This window comes from Pituophis catenifer, unplaced genomic scaffold (assembly GCF_029215685.1).
Source record: "Pituophis catenifer annectens isolate HBS135680 unplaced genomic scaffold, rPitCat1.0.hap2 SCAF_1, whole genome shotgun sequence".
Lineage (NCBI taxonomy): Eukaryota > Metazoa > Chordata > Lepidosauria > Squamata > Colubridae > Pituophis > Pituophis catenifer.
Genome location: NW_027256881.1, coordinates 156,718,107 through 156,742,342, shown reverse-complemented (window position 1 = coordinate 156,742,342; position 24,236 = coordinate 156,718,107). Strand labels below are relative to the sequence as shown.

At 39.6% G+C, this 24,236-nt stretch overlaps 1 protein-coding gene across 1 annotated transcript in view; it reads right to left on the bottom strand.

Annotated features, from left to right (window-relative positions):
- Positions 1-24,236, bottom strand: part of WDPCP (WD repeat containing planar cell polarity effector) — a 170,116-nt gene that overhangs the window by 117,816 nt on the left and 28,064 nt on the right. Inside the window, exons 2-6 of the mRNA XM_070956545.1 lie at positions 12,077-12,159; positions 5,686-5,730; positions 4,546-4,596; positions 709-779; positions 397-456 (exon numbers count right to left, since the gene is read on the bottom strand). Coding sequence (XP_070812646.1) covers positions 397-456; positions 709-779; positions 4,546-4,596; positions 5,686-5,730; positions 12,077-12,137 — 288 coding nt within the window. The 5' untranslated portion in view covers positions 12,138-12,159. The remainder of the gene's footprint in view (positions 1-396; positions 457-708; positions 780-4,545; positions 4,597-5,685; positions 5,731-12,076; positions 12,160-24,236) is intronic.

Sequence of the window (24,236 nt, the reverse complement as noted above, 5' to 3'; positions counted from 1 at the left end):
AAACATTAAAAGATTCTCCTAACTCTGATAATCCAGTTTGAAGCTGGTGATGGGCTGATTCTACACTTATATATTCAGAAATAAGTCCTGCCAATTCCAAATGAACTTCTATGTTGTGTGAGTATACGGAGGACTGTAGCCTGTATTTTCTAAATAGCTCATTTTATTTGAAAGCATTATGTATTTTTCATGATTGATTCCAATTTGAAAAGAGACACTTTTGTCAAGACATTCAGCTGAGTATTATACTGGTTTTGTTCTTCAAGTGAATATGTGCATCAAGAAATTATCTTAAACAAACACTGTATTTTTCTATAAGTTAACTTAAGACTAGTCTCTTTAAAAATAGTTCAGTGCTGTTGATTGAACATTGCAAAACCATGTCAAAACATTTACCTGACAGACATCTTTGCTCTTCCATTTACTCAGTACACACTGACTATTTTGCATCAGTTCCTGGAGGAAAATAGAAAGTAGATAGTGAATAGATGACTGTAGACATTTCACATGTGGTTGAAGTTCTTCTGTTTTTCAAAGAGGAAAGATTGCCTGACATCTAAAACAAAGATGCAACTGTTTTGGATATCCCACCATACAAAAGCCGATTTATCACCAGAAGGAGATGATCTTTTGGAAAATTAAAGGTGTTGAAAGAGATTTGAAAACATGGATTAATTGTTGTTATGCTTGAATCTTTCTGAAAAATACCTCTAGCTCCTTAAGTGTGTCTCGAAGCTTTTCTGGACGTTTGTTCTTAAGTACCCAAGGATAATTTCGACCTAGCAAATAAAATAAATATGTAAGATATTACATGCCATAATGAGTAACTGTAACTAGTATTTGATTTGAATCCATAGTTTATGAATAATCTTAACATAAAACATTCAAACACTGAAAAAACAAATTAAAAGGAATGTAGAGTTTTTCTGCATTATGAACATTTTCAATCCTATTCTAAATTTGTTTTATAATTTAAAGTGTCCATTTTCAAAGCAGGTTAAATATATTTATTCAAAGAACATTTACCACTAAAATTCTATATAACTTGGACCAGGGGTGGATTCTAATTTTTTTTTACTACCGGCTCTGTGGGCGTGGCTTATTTTGTGGGCATGGTTTGATGGTCATGTGACAATTCTTTAGGATTTAGCAGAGGTACTGGTCTACCAGGCTTTTAACTGCTTGCAGAGCTGTACCGGTCTACCCATTTGTTTTTGGAGGCACCGGTCTACCCGTTTGTTTTTGGAGGCACCAGTCTACCCATTTGTTTTTTGAGCGCACTGATCTACCACCACACTGCCTTTTAACACTGATCAGCTGTAGGGTGGCCTTTTGAAGCCCCATGGCAAGAGTTTAAACAGTTTTTTTCCTTCTAGCCGATCAGCTGGGACTCGGGAGGCAGCGAATAGATTGGGGGCGAGGCCAAATAAAAGGTAAGAATAACACGGGGGCGTGCGGGAGGGTCCAGCTCCCGAATAAAGAGAACCAGTTCGGTGACGTCATATTGTCACTGCTACCGGCTCAGCTGAACCGGGCCGAACCGGGAGGAACCCACCACTGACTTGGACTCAGAAATCTACAGTATGTCTATCAATTAGACCTGCTAGTTTCTGATGATGTACAGTGAGTTTTTGCCACTGTCACCAAAGCATGACTGATAAGGAGGGTCTCCTCTGTGATCAAGCCTGGATATGGAACACATTATTATGGAAGTCCTATTTGGTCCCTTTTCTGTTTGAGAGGTCCTTATTTTTCCAAATGTCTGACTGGTCAAGTTGAGTAGTTTTGTTAGTTTGGCCCTTTGCTTTTAAGTTGCTTCTAACTATAGAACCTGTCTTTTTACTGTTTTTACTTCTATATGTGTATCTTGTTATTCATTTATTTATGGATTTGCTTTATGATTTTTAAATTACTGTGAACACTCATATACTCTATTTATAGTGGAAGAATGTAAATCTTGTTGAATTTATAGATAAATGCTTAGGAAGGCCATACGAGTAAATACTATTGTATTGTAGGCACAACAGCAATAGCACTTAGACTTATATACTATCCCATGGTGCTTTGCAACATTCTCTGAGAGCATGTAGAAAGAACCATCCACCCATAATACTGGGATGAAGTTGAGTGGATCAGGGATTGCTGCAGTATTGTGGGTGGCCAATTGACATGTGAACAGCTGAATTTCAAATGCTGCTTCCCTTGCTTCAATTATTGAGTCTGCCTCAGCCTCCAACTGCTGTTAGTTAGCACCAGATCTGTATACAAGTACGGAAAGGAAAAGGAATGGGATACTGAGCTGCAATGAAATCTGCATTCTGGACACTGTAACAACTCTGATTGTAAGAAAGGCATTATTTTTAAATGAGACCTTCGTTATAAAAGCTAAATGTTAGCATTGTAGAGCTATGTGACTTCAATCTCCATGTCTTGGGAGTGAGTTCAGATTGGGAATAGGCTTTCATGTCCTACATGGCAACTATGGCCTTATCCCTGGAAATCTCTGGCCCAATACATATAAGCAGTCACATCTTAAACTTGATGGGAACAGTCACAAGTACATAATGGATCCTGAGGGCACTGGGGTATTTTCCCAATGATTAGATAAGCAGTCTGACTGAGCAAATTGTTGCTCTCTCAAAATCAGAATCAACCAGAGTATTGGATGAGATGTCCAAATGGCCTTTCCTTGATCAATGAGATTTGTGTATGTGTGTGTGTTTCTGGGAAGGGGAGTCCTAGATTTACTGAAGACATACAGATGAAAAGTTAAAGCGAGATCTCAAACAGTATGGCAGAAAACAAGTAGAATGTAATCAAAGATAACACCAGTTCAGGAATATTCCATGACAATAGCAGTAGTGATCATGTTTATTTATTTCTTCTTGTTGTGTCTTCAGACTCATATCCAGCAGTTTGTTCAGCGTTACCCATACCCTTCTGGACTGAGACGGGGAGAACTTCCTACAGACTACTGTGATATTTTTGCAGGATTTTCACAGATAAAAAACCACGTCAATTTCTCAGAGTTAAATGGCAATTCAGCAAAGACTTGCAAGCTGACTTAGGCTGCATTTTACAAGATCATCTACTTTGAGAAAGATTGAAGAATCTGTGCCTCTCTTTTCAGGCAGCTATCTGGGATATGTGCAGATCAGTGGATACAGGAAGCGACTGTTTTCTCTTTGAACCAGGCAGTGATTTAACCTCTCCAGAAACAGTAGCTTCTTCACCCATCCTTGCTGGATAAACTCCTTCCAATCTCTAATCTCTGTTTCCTATCATGGAAACATTATGGGCAAGTTGGTAGGAATTCCACTATGAAGATTCTAAAGGAAATAAATGGGTTATTTCCTTTCCAATCAGGATTCAGGCCCAGACATTGGATGCAAATAGCAATGGTTGTCCTGGTTGGCGATCTGTGTTGGGAAGTAGAGGGAGTGTACTTCTCCTGGCCCTACTAGATGTCTCAATGGCATTCAGTTTCATTAAACATGGCATTCATTTGGGCTACTTAAAAATAATTGGAACTGGGAAAATTGTGGTAGCTCTACTACTCCCTGAATGATCAATTCTATTTAATGTGTACGTAACAAAAACATCTGAGTGCTTGTTACTGCACTCTGGAATGACACAGCGTTCATTCCTCTTTCTCATGCTGTTTAACTTCTACCCTGTTTCCCCCAAAATAAGACATCCCCTGATAATAAGCCCAATTGGGCTTTTGAGTGCATGGCAATAAGGCCAAGAGCTTATTTCGGGGTTCAAAAAATATAAGACAGGGTCTTATTTTCGGGAAAACACGATATCTGAAACTACTTATCTGTCAATTTGAGGTGAGGTATCAATATAAGGGCCACGAAAGTTCTGGTCCTAATTAAATTTCTTTTGTAAACAGTGGACTGCTTAATAATAGGGGAACCAATTTAGTAGCATTATAGTTTTGATTTGATTGCTGCTTGGCTTCCAATAGGGTCCTAGATTCAATTCAAGACATTAGTTTTAATCTTTATAGCCCAGCTTGTTTCAGCACCCATGTTTCTTCAGGATGCTCTCTCTCAAGTGGAATCAGTCCATTGAGTGGGTTCATATAAAGAAAGACTGCTGAGGATCCCCACACTACGTGAAGTGAAAGAATCAGAATTAGTCATGGAGGTTATAGTTTGAGAGAAATAGAGGGCAGAGCTTAATGTTTTCTTTTGTAATAGTTCTTCCACCCTCCACCCACCTCCTTCATGAGGTTCAACAGAAAAAAAATCAAATAATCTATTTGCAACCTGGTGCTTTCCACATGTTTTGGATTACAAGTTTTCACCAACCTGGCTATAATGAATGAGAACAATAAGAACTATAGTCCAAAAGATGTGCAAAAAAACAGAAAGTCTATCTCTGGGACAAGTTGCTATTTCTCTTACAAAGCAGCATCTCATTTAGAAAGCTAGTTCTACAGTATATATGATTTTAAAAAACAAAGTTAAAGAAAAATATACATTTACATATTTGTACATTTATTTGCAATAACAAGAAAATAGAAAATGCTCTTACATTCTGCTAATTGTTGTTTCTCATATAAATAACCAACTTTCATTTGTGGCTCTACAAGAAGAAAAAAAACGAAGTTGGACTATCTTAACTTCTATTGCCAGCAAGCTGCTATTTTGTATTTTGGAAAAGTAGAGATATTTCACAAGGAAAAACAATGCTGGTCTATAACTGTTATAAAGATTTGATCAGTAAAAAATTGTTTTCCCCCTTCTCTGATAAACTAAATTTGTTGTAAAACTGAAGCAATTTCAACAATGATACTAAACAAGTTTTATTCTAATTAACTTGACAACCGAATCCAAACCAAAATCAGTCTGTGCTGCTTGTGGAGGCAGCATGGAATGCTCAGACAAACTACCACTTTAATATGGACCAAAACAGGAAGTCATTCTAGCTGAAAAGACCTTTTGGCCCATCATAAATCTTCCAGGATTAAAAAGTTTAATCAGATAAAGAAAATTGATCATTCACTCTGAAATGCCCATTTCAAATATCAAGAAAGGAGGATCCAGGAAACCAACATCAGTGCATTCCTATGAATTTAGAATGCCCTCTACTGGATCTTCAATAAATAAAATGTAACAGTCTCTACCAATTTAATATATTGTACTTTATATTTTATACAAAAAATTAAAACTTCTTAAGTATATACTTTTTGTTGAAAAAAATGTTTAAAAGTAGGATGAGTTAATGGCTAACTAGTGGCAGAGCAAAGTAATTTGGAATAGTTTTGGTCCATGAGGAAAAAAAATCAACAATTGGACAAGATCTTTGTCAAAAACAAAGAAGTAGAAAATTATAGAAATATCTGATATCTCATCAGGAAATAAGATGCCATACTATAAAAACAGGACAAGAAAGAGAAGTGGAAATACAAGAAAGATAATGTAGAAGTCCATATGAACAATCTTAAGAAATTATCTCACCAAGATGTGCAGACTTATATATTATATGATTTACTAGATATTATACAAGTTTCAGACTATGCTATGACTGTTGGAATAAAATAGGCACTTAATAATCAAATTACCCATTGTTGTAAATATACTACATAAATATGTAATCATAAAATACAAAATATACAATTTCTGAAATGCTGAATTTTTAACTGTAATTTTATTATAAGTGTCAAAAATTTACCTGGATCCTTCTTTTCATGGTACTGGTAGACGCCAATATCTTTGTCTGGATAATTAAGGAAATAGAACTTTAATTATTGCACTTAAAACCAATTAAATTTCTTTCCTCATCATGTTAAAATAAAATATACAGTGACACGAACATAATTCAAGTTGCCAGGTACAAATGAATGAGTGACAATTTTATATAGACATAATATAGATACACTTACATATACAGGTAAATACCTGAAAAAAATCTTTATTGCAATTACAACACAGTACATAACGAAGAGTATCTACTGTATCATATTAAATAGTTTGATAGAAGTTTGCTTCATGTTACATAATTGGGATATTATCCTCTCTGAAATAAGTAACAAAGAAGTCTGACAATCTACCTCATTTTCAGTTCAAAGTTTTACAGGTAAGTATTCTTTCTGCAAAGTTTTAAACAATTAGGAGATCAAGTTAGAATGAACATTGGAGCTTACCTGAATGTTCGATCTATGTGCACTGCAGGAGAGTCCAAGCAATGGGTTCAAGTTTAGCTTGGTTGGCCAAAGACTGAGTTGAATTTGCCTAGCCACGCCTCTTTCTCCCATGAGCCTTCAGTGTTTCGACGAAGAGGTCTGTAGAAGACGTAGCAATGATGATAGAATAATGTCCACTATAACTAGGTGTTGGATGCTGGACCGCCACAGTAGGGCGGGGTTGGACTCTCCTGCAGCGCACATAGATCGAACATTCAGGTAAGCTCCAATGTTCAATCTCCTGTGCGCTGCTTGGAGAGTCCAAGCAATGGGATATACCCAAGCTAAGTATCCCTAGGGCGGGAGTCCGAGCGGTCCAGGTGTCGTTAGCCTGGTAGAACCTGCTGCAGGACTCTTCTGCCAAATGAAGCCTTGGCCCAGGCAAAAACGTCCAACTTGTAATTTCTGATAAAGGTAGTGGGAGAAGCCCAAGTTGCAGCCCTGCAGATCTCCAATATGGAAGCCTGAATAGCCCAGGCTGCCGTGGTGGCAGCGCTACGAGTTGAATGCGCAGTGATGTTTCTAGGCACTGGAGTCGATTGGTGTTCGTAAGCCATTGCGATGCAAGCTTTGATTCATCTCGCAACTGTAGATGGGGTAACTTTTTTCCCCATGGCAGTAGGCTGGAATGATACAAATAGTGATTCAGACTTCCTGAATGATGCGGTCCTGTCAATATATTTGCGGAGTGCCCTATGAACGTCGAGCGTGTGCCAATGTCGTTCTCTAGGATGTGCTGGGTCAGGGCAAAAGTTAGGTAAAACCACCTCCTGTGCCCTGTGAAACCAAGAATTGACTTTTGGTACGAAAGTCGGGTCCAACCTGAGGACCACCCTGTCAGAGTAAAAGATGCATAGACCTCCACGTACCGACAGTGCCGCCAGTTCGGAGATCCTTCTTGCAGATGTGATTGCTATCAAGAAGGCGACCTTGAAGGTAAGTATTTTGAGGCTGGCAGATCCTAAGGGCTCAAACGAGCAGACATGAGTGCTTGCAAAATGAGAGGCAAGTCCCAGGAAGGATACCTATGGACTGGAGGAGGCCGTAAGTTAGCAACTCCCCGAAGAAAACTCCTCACCTTGGGGTGTTGAGAGAGAGGGATAGGACCCTCTCCCTGTAGAATAGTCGCTAAGGCGGCCACCTGTCTGCGGAGCGTGTTGGCAGTAAGTCCCCATTTGAATCCTGAGTGTAGGAAATTCAAGACGTCCGGAAGAGAAGCTGCCCTGGGAGGAATGTCCGATTTTCGGCACCAGCTAGAGAAAGTTGACCAAGTGGCGTCATAAATCCTGGTGGTAGACGGACGACGAGACGCCTGGATGACAGAAACGGCCTCGCTTGAGAATCTGGAGTCCCTTAGGATTTCCCACTCAATTTCCCACGGGCGGGACACTGACAGTGACACTAGGTCCGCAAACCAAACCCTTCTGGGCCAGTGCGGAGCCACCAACAGAATTTCTGCCTGCTCGTCCAGAAGCTTCCGGATGACCCTTGGTAGTAGAGGTGTCGGAGGAAATGCATATAGAAGGCCTCGAGGCCAGGGCGCCCAAAGGGCATCTGTTGCTTCTGCCCCCGGCGTCAGGAATCTGGAAAAGAACCATGGTAGGTGAGTGTTCTTTGGTGTTGCAAACAGATCCACGCATGGTTGGCCGAACCTGGTCGTCAGTTGGTGAAACAGGTCTGGATGGAGACGCCATTCGGAGTGGTCAACAGTTGTTCGACTCCACCAGTCCGCCTGTTCGTTGTGTGCGCCTGAAATATGTTCCGCTTGGAGGGAGAGCAGGTGAGACTTGCTGCTTCGGACATCAGGTCCTTGGACTGGGTGCCTCCCTGCCTGTTCACATGTGCCTTGGCGGTCACATTGTCGGTTAACAGCAACACATGATGGTTGGTTAGTGAGAGGTGGAAATGACAGAGAGCTAGGTGGGCAGCTCTGAGTTGCAACCAATTTATGTTGTGTAGCAGATCCTGTGGTGACCATCTGCCCTGTGCCATCTGGGAACCCAGGTGAGCTCCCCAGCCAAATAGACTGGCATCTGAAGTTAGTGTTAGACGTGGCGGTTCCTTGAAGAGGCAGCCTTTCTCTAGGGAAGGTGACATCCACCAGTTCAGGGAGTGGAGAACTTTTGGAGGCACTCTGACTCTTGTTGTGGAGTGACTGATCCCTGCTCATTGGCTCGGTAGGAGGAACCATTGTAAGGTTCGGGAATGTAACCTTGCCCAAGGAACGATGGCCAGACATGAAATCATTTTCCCTAGCAACTGGGACAATACTGCGAGGGAGACAGACCTGGCTGACTTGACCTGATGTATCAAGGCCCGTATGCTGACTAGACGTTCTGGTGACAGAAAAACCTGGCAATTGATTGTGTCTATCCGGGCACCTAAATGAAGGATAGAATGGGATGGAATTAACTGGCTCTTTTCTAGATTTATTGAAAACCCGTGAAGTTGCAGAGCCTGAATAGTCTCTGACAAATCCTGTCTCGCATGCCTGATGGATGAAGATTGAATCAAAATGTCGTCTAGGTAACATTGAAGCCTGATTGGCTGAGCCCGCAGATGGGCTGCCACCACATCCAGGAGCTTTGTGAACGTCCTGGGGGCAGAGGACAGGCCGAATGGAGGGCCCTGTATTGGAAGTGTTGCCCTGTGTAACAGAATCTGAGATGTTTCCTGTGTGAAATCCGAATCGGTATGTGCAGGTAGGCTTTCTTTAGATTTATGGATGTAAGCAGATCCCCGTCTGATGCAATTTAGAATAGAGGTTAAGGATTGCATCTTGAATCTCTTGTATTTGATGTGTTTGTTGAGTCTTTTTAGATCTAGTATTCCCCTGCAACCCCCCGATTTCTTGGGAACCAGAAAGAGGATCGAGTAGAAACCGAGACCCTTCTGTGAGACAGGCACCGGTTCTATTGCCTGGATGGAAAGTAGATGAAGGATCTCGGCTTCCATCAGAGACCTCCTGGTGGCATCCCTGGAAAGAGTGCAAGAGATGAATCTCCCTGGAGGGAGGGATGAAAACTCCAATGTGAGACCGAGCCGGACGGTTTGCAGAGCCCAGGCGTCGGTTGTGATGAGCTCCCATTGGGCTGAGAACCTTAAGAGGCGGCCTCCAATGGGAACGTGTGACTGGGAGTCATTTGGACCTGCGGTAAGGTCTACCGCCGGCCCCTCGAAAGGGTCTCCTAGACTGGGGTTGTCTAGACCTGTCCCTGAACTGAGCCCTATCCTGGGATCGGTCTGAAGTTGGAGGGTAAGTCCTCTGATAGGTTGGGGCGGAGTAACCGCCCTCCGCCCCACGAAAGGACTGCCTGCGATAATATGGAGAGTATCTCTTGTCTGTCCTCCTGTGAGACAGGGGAAGTACCTTCCTTTTATCCTTGATCTCTACCAAAATGGGATCTAAAACATCACCAAAAAGATTATTGCCCTGAAAAGGAGCAGACGCCAATTTCCATTTGGATTTCATATCGGCTTGCCAATGGTGAAGCTATAATAATCGTCTGGAAGTCATGTTAGAGGCCAGGGCCCTGGAAGCGAACTTAGCCGCATTAAGGGTTGCATCAGCGGAGTATTCTGCTGCAACAATTAATTTGTTGATGTCCTGGTGTAATCTGACATCTCCATGGGGAGCTCTTGCCTGCATTTGGCACAGTCACAGGAGGGAGGTTCTATTAAAGAAGGAAGCTGCCGTGGCTGATCTGATCGTCCAGGCAGCTGCTTAATGTGTCTTACAAGCTGACATCTCAGCTTTCCTATCCTCGGTCTTCAGCCCTTCTGCAGAGTCTGAGGGGAGAATATTGGAAGATACTAGATTGGCAAAGGGAGTATCTATTGTAGGCAACTTAAGCATGTCCTCAACCTCCTGTTCTACAGTGTACATCTTTTTGTCTAATCCGCTGGGATTAGAGAATGACCCAGGTTGAAGCCATTGCTTCTTGATAATGTCTATGAATATTCTGGGAGAAGGAACAGCGTCCTGGGTAGTGACCAGTTCTGTAAATAATCGAGCATGGGGATCCTGCTCAGCCGAGCAGTCAGATGCCCCAGCCACAACCCCTAGATTGGCCATGGTTTTGGCCTTGTATAACAAGATCTTGAACATGCTAGGGTTGAAAAGGCCAGTGAAGGCTGGTTTGTCTGGAGATCTGCCTTCATTTTCAGAAAGATCATGATCTGCAAATTCTTCCTCCTCCCCAGTATAAGACCATTCACTGCCCTGAGAATCATGAGGCGAGTGAGGGGCCTGGGAATAAACCCTATTCTGGTGGGCTTGGTGTACATTGGGAGTGGTACCAGCTGAGTCGGGAGCAGGAATGCCCCTTCTAAGCAGGGCAGAGTCTATGCCCTGGATAATGAGCTAACATCTGGCAGAGTTCCTGGGAAAGAACAGGGGTCTGGTTTACCTCAGGGCGGAGCCCCGCCGCTGTAGGGGTGAAAGTAGCTGAAGGAGCTAACCTCCTAGGTACTGGAATGACTCCCTGATCAGATGAGCCCTGTTCTGATATGGGAATAACCTCCACAGCACTCTCAATTAATTCAGTTGGAGGATCTGAGGTAATATCTGGAGACCAATTCAATCTATCTTCGTTTGAAGCAGAAGGAGGGGTATCCTGAATTGGAGGGATATTAGGCTCTGGGTGAACAATGACAAGGCCTAGGCCTGAGGCGGCTTCTGCCTGCTTTTTTGTCTTTGCAAATTGTTTCTCTAAGGCTTTTTGCCTTCTTTCTGCATCCTTATCAACAGCTGTGGAAGAAGAGGCCTTGGATCTGGTGGAAGGCCCAGGCTGAGCCCCAATTGCCTTACTGTGATCTGAAGACTTAGCTCTCTTAGAAGCAGAAGAATGGGATGCAGTACTTTTGGAGTGAGAGGAGCTGCAATCCGCCATCTTGGAATGACAAGAAAAAAAGCCAATTCAATCAGAAGAGCTTACTAGGACAATGATTATAATAGTGATATTATTCCTCACTCCAGTATTGGTAAATATGGCGCCAAACTGACACAACAGTGTGTAAGCGCAATTTTCCACTGATGTTAGGTATTAGGCATGAGACTGATCAATGACCAGCTCTAATAACGCTATGAGAGAAAGGCAGCAATAATCAAATGACGCAGGACAGACACAACAATCCCCAAACCACAAAAGGCAATAGCAGTAAATCAGCCAGAAATGCTAGGCCCGATCGCCAAACTTACGGGGCTCCTTGCTGTGTTTCCGATAAAAAAAGACTGCTAATTAACAATCCCACGACGGTTTCTGAAGCGTTTGAGGCTTTCCGCTGCATTTCTGAGCTGTTAGGAGCCGAATTTGCTTTTAAAAGGATCGCCTCTGCTGTGCTGTTAATGGCGGCAATTAGGATCAGCCCCTGAGGCAAGAGATTAGCTCCGGAGCTAATTAGCTTCACGGAGCTCCTGGCGGTCGCTGCGCACCGCTGGGAAACACCTCAGACTGTTAGAGTTAAGTTTTAAGAGAAAAGGGAGAAAGAGGGCTTCTTCTGTGGCTGGCAGAATATTTTAAAGATTTTTTCTAAGACGGAGAATTTTAAAGCAAGTCTCTTTAGGCCGACTGAGTTGAAACACTGAAGGCTCATGGGAGAAAGAGGCATGGCTAGGCAAATTCAACTCAGTCTCTCGCCAACCAAGCTAAACTTGAACCCATTGCTTGGACTCTCCAAGCAGCGCACAGGAGATATCACCATTTTTTGTTCAGATGGTGTTGATTGGAGAATGAATGCTGTCACTTGAAGAATGAATAACAAGTTTTTGTACACTGTATGAATCTGGAAACTAAGTGCAATGCACCACATTAAGCTTAATATTAACATGGTTTGGAAAGTTTCTTTAAAAATTGGGAAAAAAGATAACATCTGTTTTACCTTCAACATATAAGATGCTTTTCACGGACCAGAGATGCATTTCAGAGAGAAAGACAGTCATCTATAACAGTATGCACTTAATTCTAGAGAAAAAAGAGATGGAAGCAACAATTAGATGAAAAATAATGAAATTTCTTTATCATTGTACAACTGTATATATATAAAACTGTATTTTTTATATATATATATATATATGTTTTCTCAGGTTTTCGTGGGTGTTTGTATGTAGGTCTTTGGTTATTCGGGTCTTCTCCCACGTAAAATTGGAAGTGTCTTGGCGACGTTTCGACGAAGTCTCATTCGTCATCTTCAGGCTGGTGTTCTCGGCTTCGTGCTTCACCAGCCTGAAGATGACGAATGAGACTTCGTCGAAACGTCGCCAAGACACTTCCAATTTTACGTGGGAGAAGACCCGAATAACCAAAGACCTACATATATATATAAAGACCTACATATGTATATATATATATATATATTTACATATATGTATATGTAAACCTGAGAAAACATATATATATATATATATATAATGTGTGTGTGTGTATGTATTCACACTTATTTCTCTAATTTTCTACTTTAAAGTTGTATTTAGTTGCATCCCTCCCCAACAGAACAAATGACTTAGATTCGCCTCTTCTGTGTTCCCAAATCTGCCCCAGTGATTTGGAAACTCGCTGCAGGACATTTGGGGTTATGTAAGGAATGCAAATAGGAGAAGAGAAAAGGAGAGAATGCCAATAGTATTAGCAGATATTGTATGTAGCCCTCTGAAATCAGGTGTTGTTGAAAAGGAGTGCTTGAATGTAACATAATCATACTGCCATAAATCTTGGCAGTAAAGCTGCAGAGTAATAATTTACATAAAAGACTAGCAATTGCTTTTTGAGTAGATGATGGTGTTGATGTCTGTAGAATGCAAATATGACTAAAGGACATTTAAGGTGAAGAAAAAAAAGCAGGCATGAACTGAAATCCAGCAAACAGCCAAGAAATAATATCAGAATATTATACCATTCCTTGAAATGACATCTTGCACACAATTTTTAAATGCATAAAATAGCTTATAAAAGCTATTTACCTTTGTTACCTTCTGCGAGGAGTCTTTGTGGTATCCGAAGCAGAATAACTATAATAGTTTTGTACCTTATAGTATCAACCTGGATCCAGGAAAGCTCCCTGGTTTACCGAGGAGCTCCGGGAGATGAAGTGCCAGAAGAGACGTCTAGAGCGACACTGGAGGACCAGTAACTCCGAATCTGACCGAACACTCTTAAGAGCCTATATTAGGACTTATTTAGTGGCGATACGGGCGGCAAAATGTTCACATTTTTCCGCACTTATTGCATCCGCTGATTCGTGCCCAGCTGCCCTATTTAGGGTGACACGCTCCCTCCTTGATGTAGGGGGAGTGGAGGAGCCCTTGCAGGGTAGAGCTGAGGACTTTGTGCAGTTTCTGTCGGATAAAGTCACTCAGATTCGGATGGACCTGGACTCTGATTGGGCAATTCCGACTGAGATGACGGGGGCCGGTCTTAATCCTATTGTGTGGGATGAGTTTGAGCCTGTGACTCCTGAGGAAGTCGACAAGGCTGCAGGGCCGATGAGTTCCTCCACTTGTTTGTTGGACCCGTGTCCCTCCTGGCTGGTCTCAGCCAGCAGGGAGATGAAAGGAGGCTGGCTCCAGGCTTTAGTTAACACGTCCTTGAGGGAGGGGTCCTTCCCACAACTATTGAAGGAAGCGGTCGTAAGGCCCCTCCTCAAGAAGCCTTCCCTGGATCCAGCAGAATTAAAGAACTTTCGTACAGTCTCCAACCTACCCTTTGTGGGAAAGGTTGTAGAGAAAGTGGTGGCACTTCAGCTCCTGCGGTCATTGGATGAAACAGATTATCTGGACCCTTTTCAGTCTGGCTTCAGGCCTGGCTACAGCACAGAAACTGCTTTGGTCACACTGATGGATGATCTCTGGCGAGCCCAACATGGGGGGTCATTCCTCCATCTTGGTGCTACTTGACCTCTCAGCGGCTTTCGATAGCATTGACCATGGTATCCTTCTGGGACGACTAAGGGAGTTGGGAGTGGGAGGCACTGTGTTACAGTGGTTCTCCTCCTATCTCTCTGGTCGGTCACAGTCGGTGTTTGTAAGAGGACAGAGGTCGGCCCCTAGGCCCCTCGTTTGCGGGGTGCCTCAGGGCTCGGTCCTCTCTCCCCTCCTATTAAACATCTACCTGAAGCCGCTGGGTGAGATCATCCGACGATACGGGGTGAGATATCAGCAGTACGCTGATGATACCCAGCTGTGTATATCTCTACCCCGCGACAATTCAGTGATGCAGTGGTGCTTGGAGGCTGTGAGGATCTGGATGGGAGTTAACAGGCTCAGACTTAACCCAGACAAGACTGAGTAGCTGTGGGTATTGCCTCCTAAAGACTATGTTATTGTCCATCCTTGGTTCAAGGGGGGGAGAAATTGTCCCCCTCACAACGGGCTCGCAATTTGGGTGTCCTCCTAGACTCACAGCTAAGATTAGAGCAACATCTGACAGCTGTGGCTAGGGGGACCTTTGTACAAATTCGCCTGGTGCACCAATTGCGACCCTACTTGGATCGGGAAGCTCTCCTCACGGTCACTCATGCCCTTGTCACCTCACGGTTAGATTATTGCAACACGCTCTACATGGGGCTACCCTTGAAAAGTGTTCGGAGACTACAGTTGATCCAGAATGCAGCCACGCGAGCTGTCATGGATGCACCTAGATACACTCACATTACACCAATTCTCCGCGAGCTGCACTGGCTCCCTATTGCTCCGGGCACAATTCAAGGTGTTGGTTATTACCTTTAAAGCCCTACATGGCTCAAGGCCAGGTTATCTTTGAGACCTCCTTTTACCGCATAGCTCCCAGCAACTGGTAAGATTCCAGAGTTGGTCTCCTCCGGGTCCCGTCAGCTAAACAATGCCGGCTGGCGGGCCTGCGGGGGAGGACCTTCTCTGCGGCTGCCCCAGGTCTTTGGAACCAGTTACCTCTTGAGGTCCGGACCACCCCCACTCTATTGGCCTTCCGAAAAGTGGTGAAGACCTGGCTTTTCTGGCAGGCCTGGGGCCGTTGATCTCGCTGTTGCGATCTTGTGAGATCTGGCCATGAATGGTGTGAATGGGTTTTAATTTTTAAATGTTTTTATAATGGTTTTTTGTTTTTTTGTTTTTAAATGCATTGTAGGCCGCCCTGAGTCTCCGGAGAAAGGCGGCACATAAATTGAATTAATAATAATAATAACCTTGTTAACTCTCAAGACTCTTTTTTCTGCTATGTATTCAAAATGGACTATGATTTATATATATATATATATATATATGTATATATATGTAGAGTGTGTGTGTGTGTGTGTGTGGCATATGTATAGGTGTGTGTATGTATGTGTATGAGTATATATATATTTTTTTTTAGCGAGTTGGCATCAGAATTTCATTTTTAATGTGTGCCAGTGAATTCACAGAAAAAACCATCTTACGATCCATTGAAACATCCACTGATTTTTTCATATCTCTTCTGTCTGAATACTTAATAGTATTTATATAATTATCAAACATAGAGGTGATAATTTTTAGTAGCAAGAAATTATATTTAATAATTTCAGTATTCTGTTATAGCATCTTGAAGTCTTGCTCACTGGTGAATCCAGTAAGCAAATATTAAAATATTTACTCTTTGCAATAGAAAATAACTAAATAGTTAGAAGTTTTTCAAGTTATCCTCTCTCAATTCACATGCATAATTATATTGCCCCAAGTGAAAATTTTTAGATCTTAAGAGTCTTCGATGTGAACTCCATCCATTCATAACATGCTGCTAGGCATAACATCCACTGAACATACTTCTGTTCCTAAAACCATTGCAGACAATCTTAAGAAACAAAGACTATGTAGTATAAGAGGGCAGGTTGAAAAACTATCGTTAAAAATAACTAACCAGTTTTTTGTTATGATCTCTGCAAGTCACATATTGATGGCTTGCAAGCTTTTCATCTGAATCAGGTGGATAAGTGTGGACAGATGAATCCATATAGCTGCCTGGTATAGTTCTAGAATGGTTATAGCCTGGAAGAAGTGTGAGAAAGTTGGCATTTATCAAACTTATTTATTTATTTTATTTATATATCAAACTTCTTAACTATCCATCTCGCTCATAGATGGGTGCTAGGAAGTGTACAATTTACCATATTTTTCACACTATAAAACGCACTTGATCATTATTTATTATTTATTTTATTAGTCGCATTTCTATGCCGCCCAACTCCCTAGGGACTCTGGGCGGCTTACAGCAAAAAAGACAATGCGAACAATATCCTGTAAATATTTAAAAGAGAACATTAAAAACCCATACACTCCATTTCATGGCCGATCATAAGATGCATCTAGGTTAAGAGGAAGAAAACAAAAAAATAAATATCAGGCAGAGCCTGAAAGGACTACAGATAGGTGTCCTCTCATGTACCAGCTCTGCCTATTGACTCTTGCACTGCGGAAAAGAGACAGAAGAGGCGGGAAATGACAAAGACAGAAGAGGCAGGGTTCAGCACTATAAAACAACCCAGTTGCCGTGGCCTGGCTGCTGTTCACCAAAAGACCGGCACTGGTCCACCGTTGGGGACCCCTGAGGTAATACACTACACAGTCTCTGACGCAATGTTCGCTCCATAAGACGCACAGACATTTCTATCCACTTTTGGGGGGAGAAAGTGTGTCTTATGGAGCAAAAAATATGGTAATTAATATAGTAAAACATTAAAAATTAAATGATTTCAGATTTAAAATGTTGAACCTATACATATTGTGGAAATAATGGTGTGTTCCTTGCTATATGTTAAGTTCCACTTTTAATCTGAGAGCAATACTTTGCAAAGATACCATCTGAGATTGAACTTCAGCACATGACAATGACCAAAACTACAAAAAGAATATTCCAAGCACAGCAACTGTTTGGCCATCCTTCTAAAAGAAGTAAAGTGTCCACAAATGCTACATAAGGGGTAGACATGTAACCAAGGAGTCAATTTTGTTAAATGTATGGATATGTTCTTTACTAAGAAAGGAGAAAGTTGGTTTTTACCAAAAGGTGAATCTAGTCATGATATAGGGAGTAATGCTATGTTCCTTGAAATAAGTAAAGTTACCTTTTGTTCCAGGTAAGTGTTGAGTCAAAGCTGATCTTTACAAATAGAGGCAGTTTACTTCTTCTGTCATTTGATTATGTGCCATCTTGTATTAGCTCTTAGTAACTACTTAGATTTTCTGCAGTATAATCTGTCTCCAATCTGTATCTTTTATTTCCTCTTCATAAATGACCAGGTTGAGAGCTGGTTGTCATTTTGACAGGAAGTCTAGTGAACATTTCCAAAACAATCAACAAATGAAGATAGTTCTGCCTTCATAGAAAACACGTTTCTAGCACCACCACCAACAAAATAAACCACATACAAATCAGATTTTTGTTATCTTAAATTGCTTATATATAGATTTAGCATTTGAAAGTAGAATATTAGCTTGAATTCTTGTGTTGTTATCGTAATCTGTTTTAGTAAATATTACCATATTAATGCTGTGATGTTATATTCTTTTAAAATAAATATTATTATTAATATCAGTAATCATTTGCAATAATATGTAAACAATTGAATTAATATTATTTATTTTTCACAATGATATATTCTTCACTTTTATTTTTTGGGGAGTAATGGATACCCCTCTCCCTCATATTCTATTAAAATTTATTTTCATAATATTAAAATTAAAAATGAGAAGATTTAGAGAATCTAACTTGTGGGATGCCTCAGGGGTCAGATCTCTCCCCCCCTACTCTTTAACATCTATATGAAGCCTCTGGGTGAGATCATTCGTGGTTTCGGGGTGAGATATCATCAGTATGCCGACGATACTCAATTATACATCTCCACCCCGGACCACCCTGGGGATGCCCTTTCCGTGATGTCCCAATGCCTGGAGGCGGTGTGGGTCTGGATGGGTAGCAACAGACTCAGACTCAACCCTTCCAAGACTGAGTGGCCGTGGTTGCCGGCATCACACGCTCTAGAGGTCCCGTCACTTTTGATGGGGGGAGGTACTTGCCCCCGTTGAAAGGGCCCGCAACTTGGGTGTCCTCCTGGATTCCCAGCTGTCTTTAGAAGAACACTTGACGGCCGTGACCAGGGGGGCTTTCGCACAGGTACGCCTGGTGTGCCAGTTGCGCCCTTTCCTAGATGCCCTTCGCACAGTCACTCATGCCCTGGTTACATCCCGCTTGGATTACTGCAATTCCTTCTACATGGGGCTGCCCTTGAGGTGCACCCGGGGGCTCCAGCTGGTCCAGAATGCGGCCACGTGGGTGGTTACGGGAGCTTGTTACTCCTGTGTAACACCTCTCCTGCGCGAGCTGCACTGGTTACCGGTGGTCCACCGGATTCACTTCAAGGTGCTGGTATTGACCTATAAAGCCCTACATGGCTTAGGCCCGGGGTACTTTTAGGACCATCTCCTGCCTGCTTCCCACCATCCTGTCCGCTCTCATAGAGCCGCTCTCCTCAGGATACCACTGACCAGACAATGCCGTCTGGCGACGCCCAGGGGTAGGGCATTCTCTGTGGGCACCCCTACCCTTTGGAACGAACTACGCACTGAGCTCCGGACGGCCCCGGATCTCCGCTTCTTCCATCGAGTCCTTGGCTATTCCAATGAATGGGCTGATGCTGATTCTTGGGTTTTATTATTTATTGATTTTAATTTGGTTTTAACAGGATTTTACTATTTTATCATTGTATGTTTTTAACCTGTGTTCGCTGCCCTGAGTCCTTTGGGAGAAGGGCAGCATATAAATATGCCAAATAAATAAATGAATAAATAAATACTCAAAGAACTTAAAAGACAAACATCCTTTCACCAGTCAAAAACAGAGTAAAGGAGGTTTAGCAGGAGCTACACCTCACTGCATGGTACATATGAGGGGGGTTCTTGTGAAAGAGCCTTAAGCTTTAGAAGCTACAGAGCAGGGCTCCAAAAAGGCTCATAACCAATATATATGAAACAGAGGCCAAAATGAATTTTATGGATTACTGTTACTTCAATAAATAATATTAGATCAAGTTGGTATTATAGTTGAGTAACTTTTGTCACTCAATCAGATTCTACATATTTGGGTAGTAATGTTGCATACTCTTTCTGGTTTTAACCATTGAGTTGAGACAGAAAATTATTTTCATCTATAACTTTTGTTTATTTCTACAACACCAACAAAGGCTACCCTATAAGCTTCGCTCTCAGTAATAAGCTGTTAATGTTGAATATGTTGTCTGAAGATAAAGGAAAAAGGTTTTTTTCTTACTATCTTTGGGGGAGGGGTTTCCACAATTTATTTGTTAAAATATATTTTTGTGTATTTCATCCATTTTATATAATTCTTTTAAAAAATTGTTGAAAAAGGGAATTGTGCAGAGAAAAAAATCCAATACTGAGGTTATAAGTGGATGTAATGGGTAGAAATGATTTAATTAATGGAAGAAAAGTGAAAGAAAGGATGACACAAAATTTTCTATTTGAGGAAGGATGTCTATGAAGATTCTCAATCATTCAGTCATGGTTGTCTTAAAGGTGCCTTTACAAAAGGCAAGTGGACTTTGCTTTCTTTTTCTTTGAAAACATTTTGCTTCTTGGATGAGAAATAAAACATTTTCAAAGAAAAAAACCAAGAAAGTCCAGTTGCCTTTTGGAAAAGTATTTCTGGGGTATTTGAGGAAGGCCTGCTGTTTTTAGGCAGAGTTAAAGATCACCAAAGTTTAATTTCATTTAATTTCTGCTTGCTTGTTATAATGACTAAAATATATGTTCTTTTCTCACATGTTCATTTCTTGTGCTAAATTCACTTTAAACTAGTTTTTCCCCCCCTACACAATGTTCTAAAGTCCACTGAAGAAGGTAAAAGAAACTAAAAAAAAAAAAAAAAGAATTTTCCTCTATCTTGTATATTGTAATGTGAATGCCTTTTTAATTCTCCAAATGAGAATTTCTGGATAGAAAGTAACCCTGAAAAGTTGGGGTAGGGGCATGATCCATACTTTATCAGTAGGTTATGTTTAGTTTAGCTGTATTGACTGTATTAAGAGAGTGCAAAGGTTATTTTCTCCTCAAATCATTTATATATTCAGGAAGAAAACATCAGAGGACTCTATGTTAACAGCATATTAGTATTTTAAAATGGTAAATGTTTCCAAATGTATCACTTTACAAATATATCGTATATCACAAACAGAGAGATAAATATGCCAGTATATAATATGATTGGAAAGTTACACTGAAACTTTTATTGTCACAAGAAAACCAACTATGAACTGTAAAATAACCACTGGGGAGAAAAACATTATCTGATTACCTAAGAATAGTGGCATGAAAATCACACACTGTAAACTTATTTCCATTTACTAAGAAGTTGTTTCATGCTTCGCTGAATTAATTCTTCACATTTTTAAGAAGCCTGGATATAAGAGCTATCTTTTGAAATTACAAGTGGTCACGTTGTAGCAATAGCGCATTCAGTTTTAAGACATTCACATGTGTAATAACACCAAAATTATATCTTGAGCTACATTTCTTCTTTGGAGCAAACACATGAACTAGAAAATTTTTGATACAACTAGGCTTCCAGTTTCATAGACCAAACAAATTACAGTTCTTAAGTCTATGTAAAATATTAGTATCCATAGCTCTGGTTTTAAAATTGTAGGGAGTCATTATAAGTCACTTGAATAATAAACCCTGATCTCTCATTATTCTGATGTTATTGTGTGTGGACATACATCTTGTATAAGATTTAATAATATTTGAAAGCAAATTATGAAACTCATCAAAATTCAAAGAATATGTTTGATACAAAGACACTGAAAGCAAGTATGTGCACAAGCTTTCAATTTTTCAGTCTAATGGGTACTATACCAAACACAATCCCTTTTATTCAGATATTACATAGATATGAAAAAACAACTTTCTCCTTTCTGGAATATTAAAAATTTATTTCATATTCTACTTGTTTTTTTAAATAAATATTAATTATTATTCTAACATGATTTTGAAAGACACCTTTTAATTCATATATGAAACAAGAGTCATAATAAGCACAGCTATATTTCAATAAACTTCAGATAATATGAATGGTTACCAGTGAATTTCATTTATGATATTAATGAAGTCATTTTGTTTAAACTGTTTTGGAAGCTAGGTTTTTTTTCCCAAAAATAATTTCATAAAGTTAAAATAAATAAGTCAAACACTATAAAAAATTACTAGAGCTTTAACAAGGTAGGGTTAAAATTTTATTTAATTTGCCAAAATTTTTAAAAGTGTACGCACAATATTTGAAAGCAGATGAATGATACCAACTAGAATAAAGATATCCAATCATACAATCAACTACAGAAATGTGAAATGCCCTCAGTTCAGAAGAAAACTTTTAAAAAGTTTAAGTATTATAATTAATTCTCAACAACTAGTTACAAGTTATTTTTTTTCAGATAGTAAATATTATATCAAGTTATTTTCGGTTTAGAATATTGCCATACAAAAGTTGTAGATACAAAGTCAGTTTAGGTCTATTGAAGTCAAATATCTTCACTTAAATCGTTTAAGATTTAATACATTTTGTTGCATTTACAATGAAATAATCCAGCATGTTCTTCTATAAATAAGAAGCAGAAAAAGACTTTGGTGAATGATTTGATCAATGACCTTAATAATTACATTCAAATAATTATGAAAAATAAATAGGTACTAGCTATGGGTACTAAATATGGGATCACTAATTATTTTTCTATTTTCAATGTATGCATTGTTTTAATTAATTATCTGGTATATTTTTTGGAAGTTAAAAGTCTTATTTATTTAAAACTGAACATTTTTAGTCATTCTTTTTCTATATAAATACTTGGTTCTAAGACATGATATCTAATAAGTCACAACGGATTTGCATGGTGCTAGTAGTATCAAGAGACTTCCTAGATATTATTGAAAAAAGTACATAATGCAAACTGAAATACTTTACAAAATTGAAATGAAAATATTTTTTCTTTCAAAATGTTCAGCCAGCCCTTGCCATCGGCATAAGCAATGACAGTGTTCTGCAAATGCTATTTCCATTCATCCCATGACACTCTACATTTCACTCCAGTCTTTATGTATTTATCTTCTAGTCTATCATTATAGGCATTCCTTTTCATGATTCTTAAATAGCAAGCTAACTATTACAGAGGACAGTACTAAGAACTACCTCATACATTACAGTCAACATGAAGAGATTGTTGGCTTCCAGTAAGGGCGCTCCAAAAACCTTATGTGAAAAGTCATTATGAATTTGGCACGCTTGTAAGGCAGGAAATAAATGTATTAAGCCTCCTAATTCTTATTTTGAGATTTATGTGGCAGAACATATCACACAATGAAAAGTCACAGTATACTGCTCAAATTTAGCTGCACAATCCTGAGGAAATCTGCAGTCAGAAAAATGGTGTGTGGAGGTTGCTGAGTTTACCATCCTTATTCTATAGTGATCAGATTAGCACACACAGCAAGACATGACCATACAAATTGAAATAACCAGTTTTTGTACAGGTTGGAAAACTAGAGTTACCCTTAATCTTACTATCCAAGTATTTATTAGCACATTTGTTACACTTGTATCTGTTCTGAATTAATTAGTTTCATTCCTGTCATTACATATCTTAATGGCTTTATAGAGGCAGAGAAATGGCTTCCTTCCACATTGAAATAAAGACCTCCTTTACCAAGGAATTCAGCCTTTTAAAAATAAATGTATAAACATTTAGATTATTTATTATCCAATTAACACTTTTTCCAAATAAACAAGAGTCAGAAATAATTTGGTATGCTAATCTTTTCTTCCCGTGTTTGGCATAATCTTACACTTTTAATTTTCAGCTCAAGAGGGAGGTCTTAAGCCATGATTACCAGTGCCTCTGTATTAAAAAATAATTTAGAAAAAGGTATATTAAATTCTACATTCCCCAAATTTAGGAAAGCTTTATCCTTAACTTGATTTAATGTTATTCCTACAATTGTCCTAGAAAGGAAATATGAAACCCCATACTGCCCTTGTGATATGGAGGTCATAGAAACCACAGCCCATGTTCTTCTTAACTGTCAGTTCTATAGGGGCATTCGCCATGAGCTGATTAAAACTCTTTTATTTACATTTCCAGGGCACTCTGATATTTTCTATGTGCACTAACTGTTAAATAATAAAGATAAATTGGTTTTTTCTAAAAATAGTAAAATTTTGCTACATTATTTGTAAGCTTTGCCCACAAATGGTTCCTAATAGTTCTTGTTAGAGGATAATTTTGTGTTTGTTTCATTGTTTGAATTTTTTTGGCCAATGACTGAAAAAAAGTTCTGTCTGTCTATATTAAATTCAGTTTTATGTAAGATTCAATTCAAAACAAACTTCACCGAAGACTTTTGGATATCTTTACATTATCAGTTGCCCTACTTTCTAGAATTACATAAATAGGCATATTTTCTATATTTATATTCATATTTCTGCATTTAAATAAATAGTCATGTTTTATTGCACACATAAAATTTATTTTATTTTTGTATTTATTGGAATTTGTCAAACAAAAACGAGAACAAGAATAAAAGAATAAAAATACAAGGACAAGGACAATAGGTATGTTAAGTGCACTTATGTAATGTAAAATCTGTTTTTTCTTTTAGTGTTATTGAAGGTATAATTTGTCTGGATAGTAAGAGGAACAGAAAAGTTATATTGGAATCTAAGAAGCCAGATGAAGCCTCACTGCAGAAATACCCTCTAATAGAAGCTGCAAAGCAGAGTACTTTTTGAAGCAAATCAAAGCTTTCAGATCATAAACAATGTGGAAAAGTTGATCTGCCAGTCACAAATGATGAGTTGTCAGTTTTATAAGTTCTTTAACTCAATTAAAAATAATAAATATGTATACAGGTACATATATCACATTGCTGGTGTATTCAAAATGAATTAAATTAATTAAAAATAGTTGATTAAATCATTAATCTTTTTAGCAGGAGAAACAGCAATACTGCAGATTACCCCATTTGCAAGCTGGAAAAAGAATGTTAATT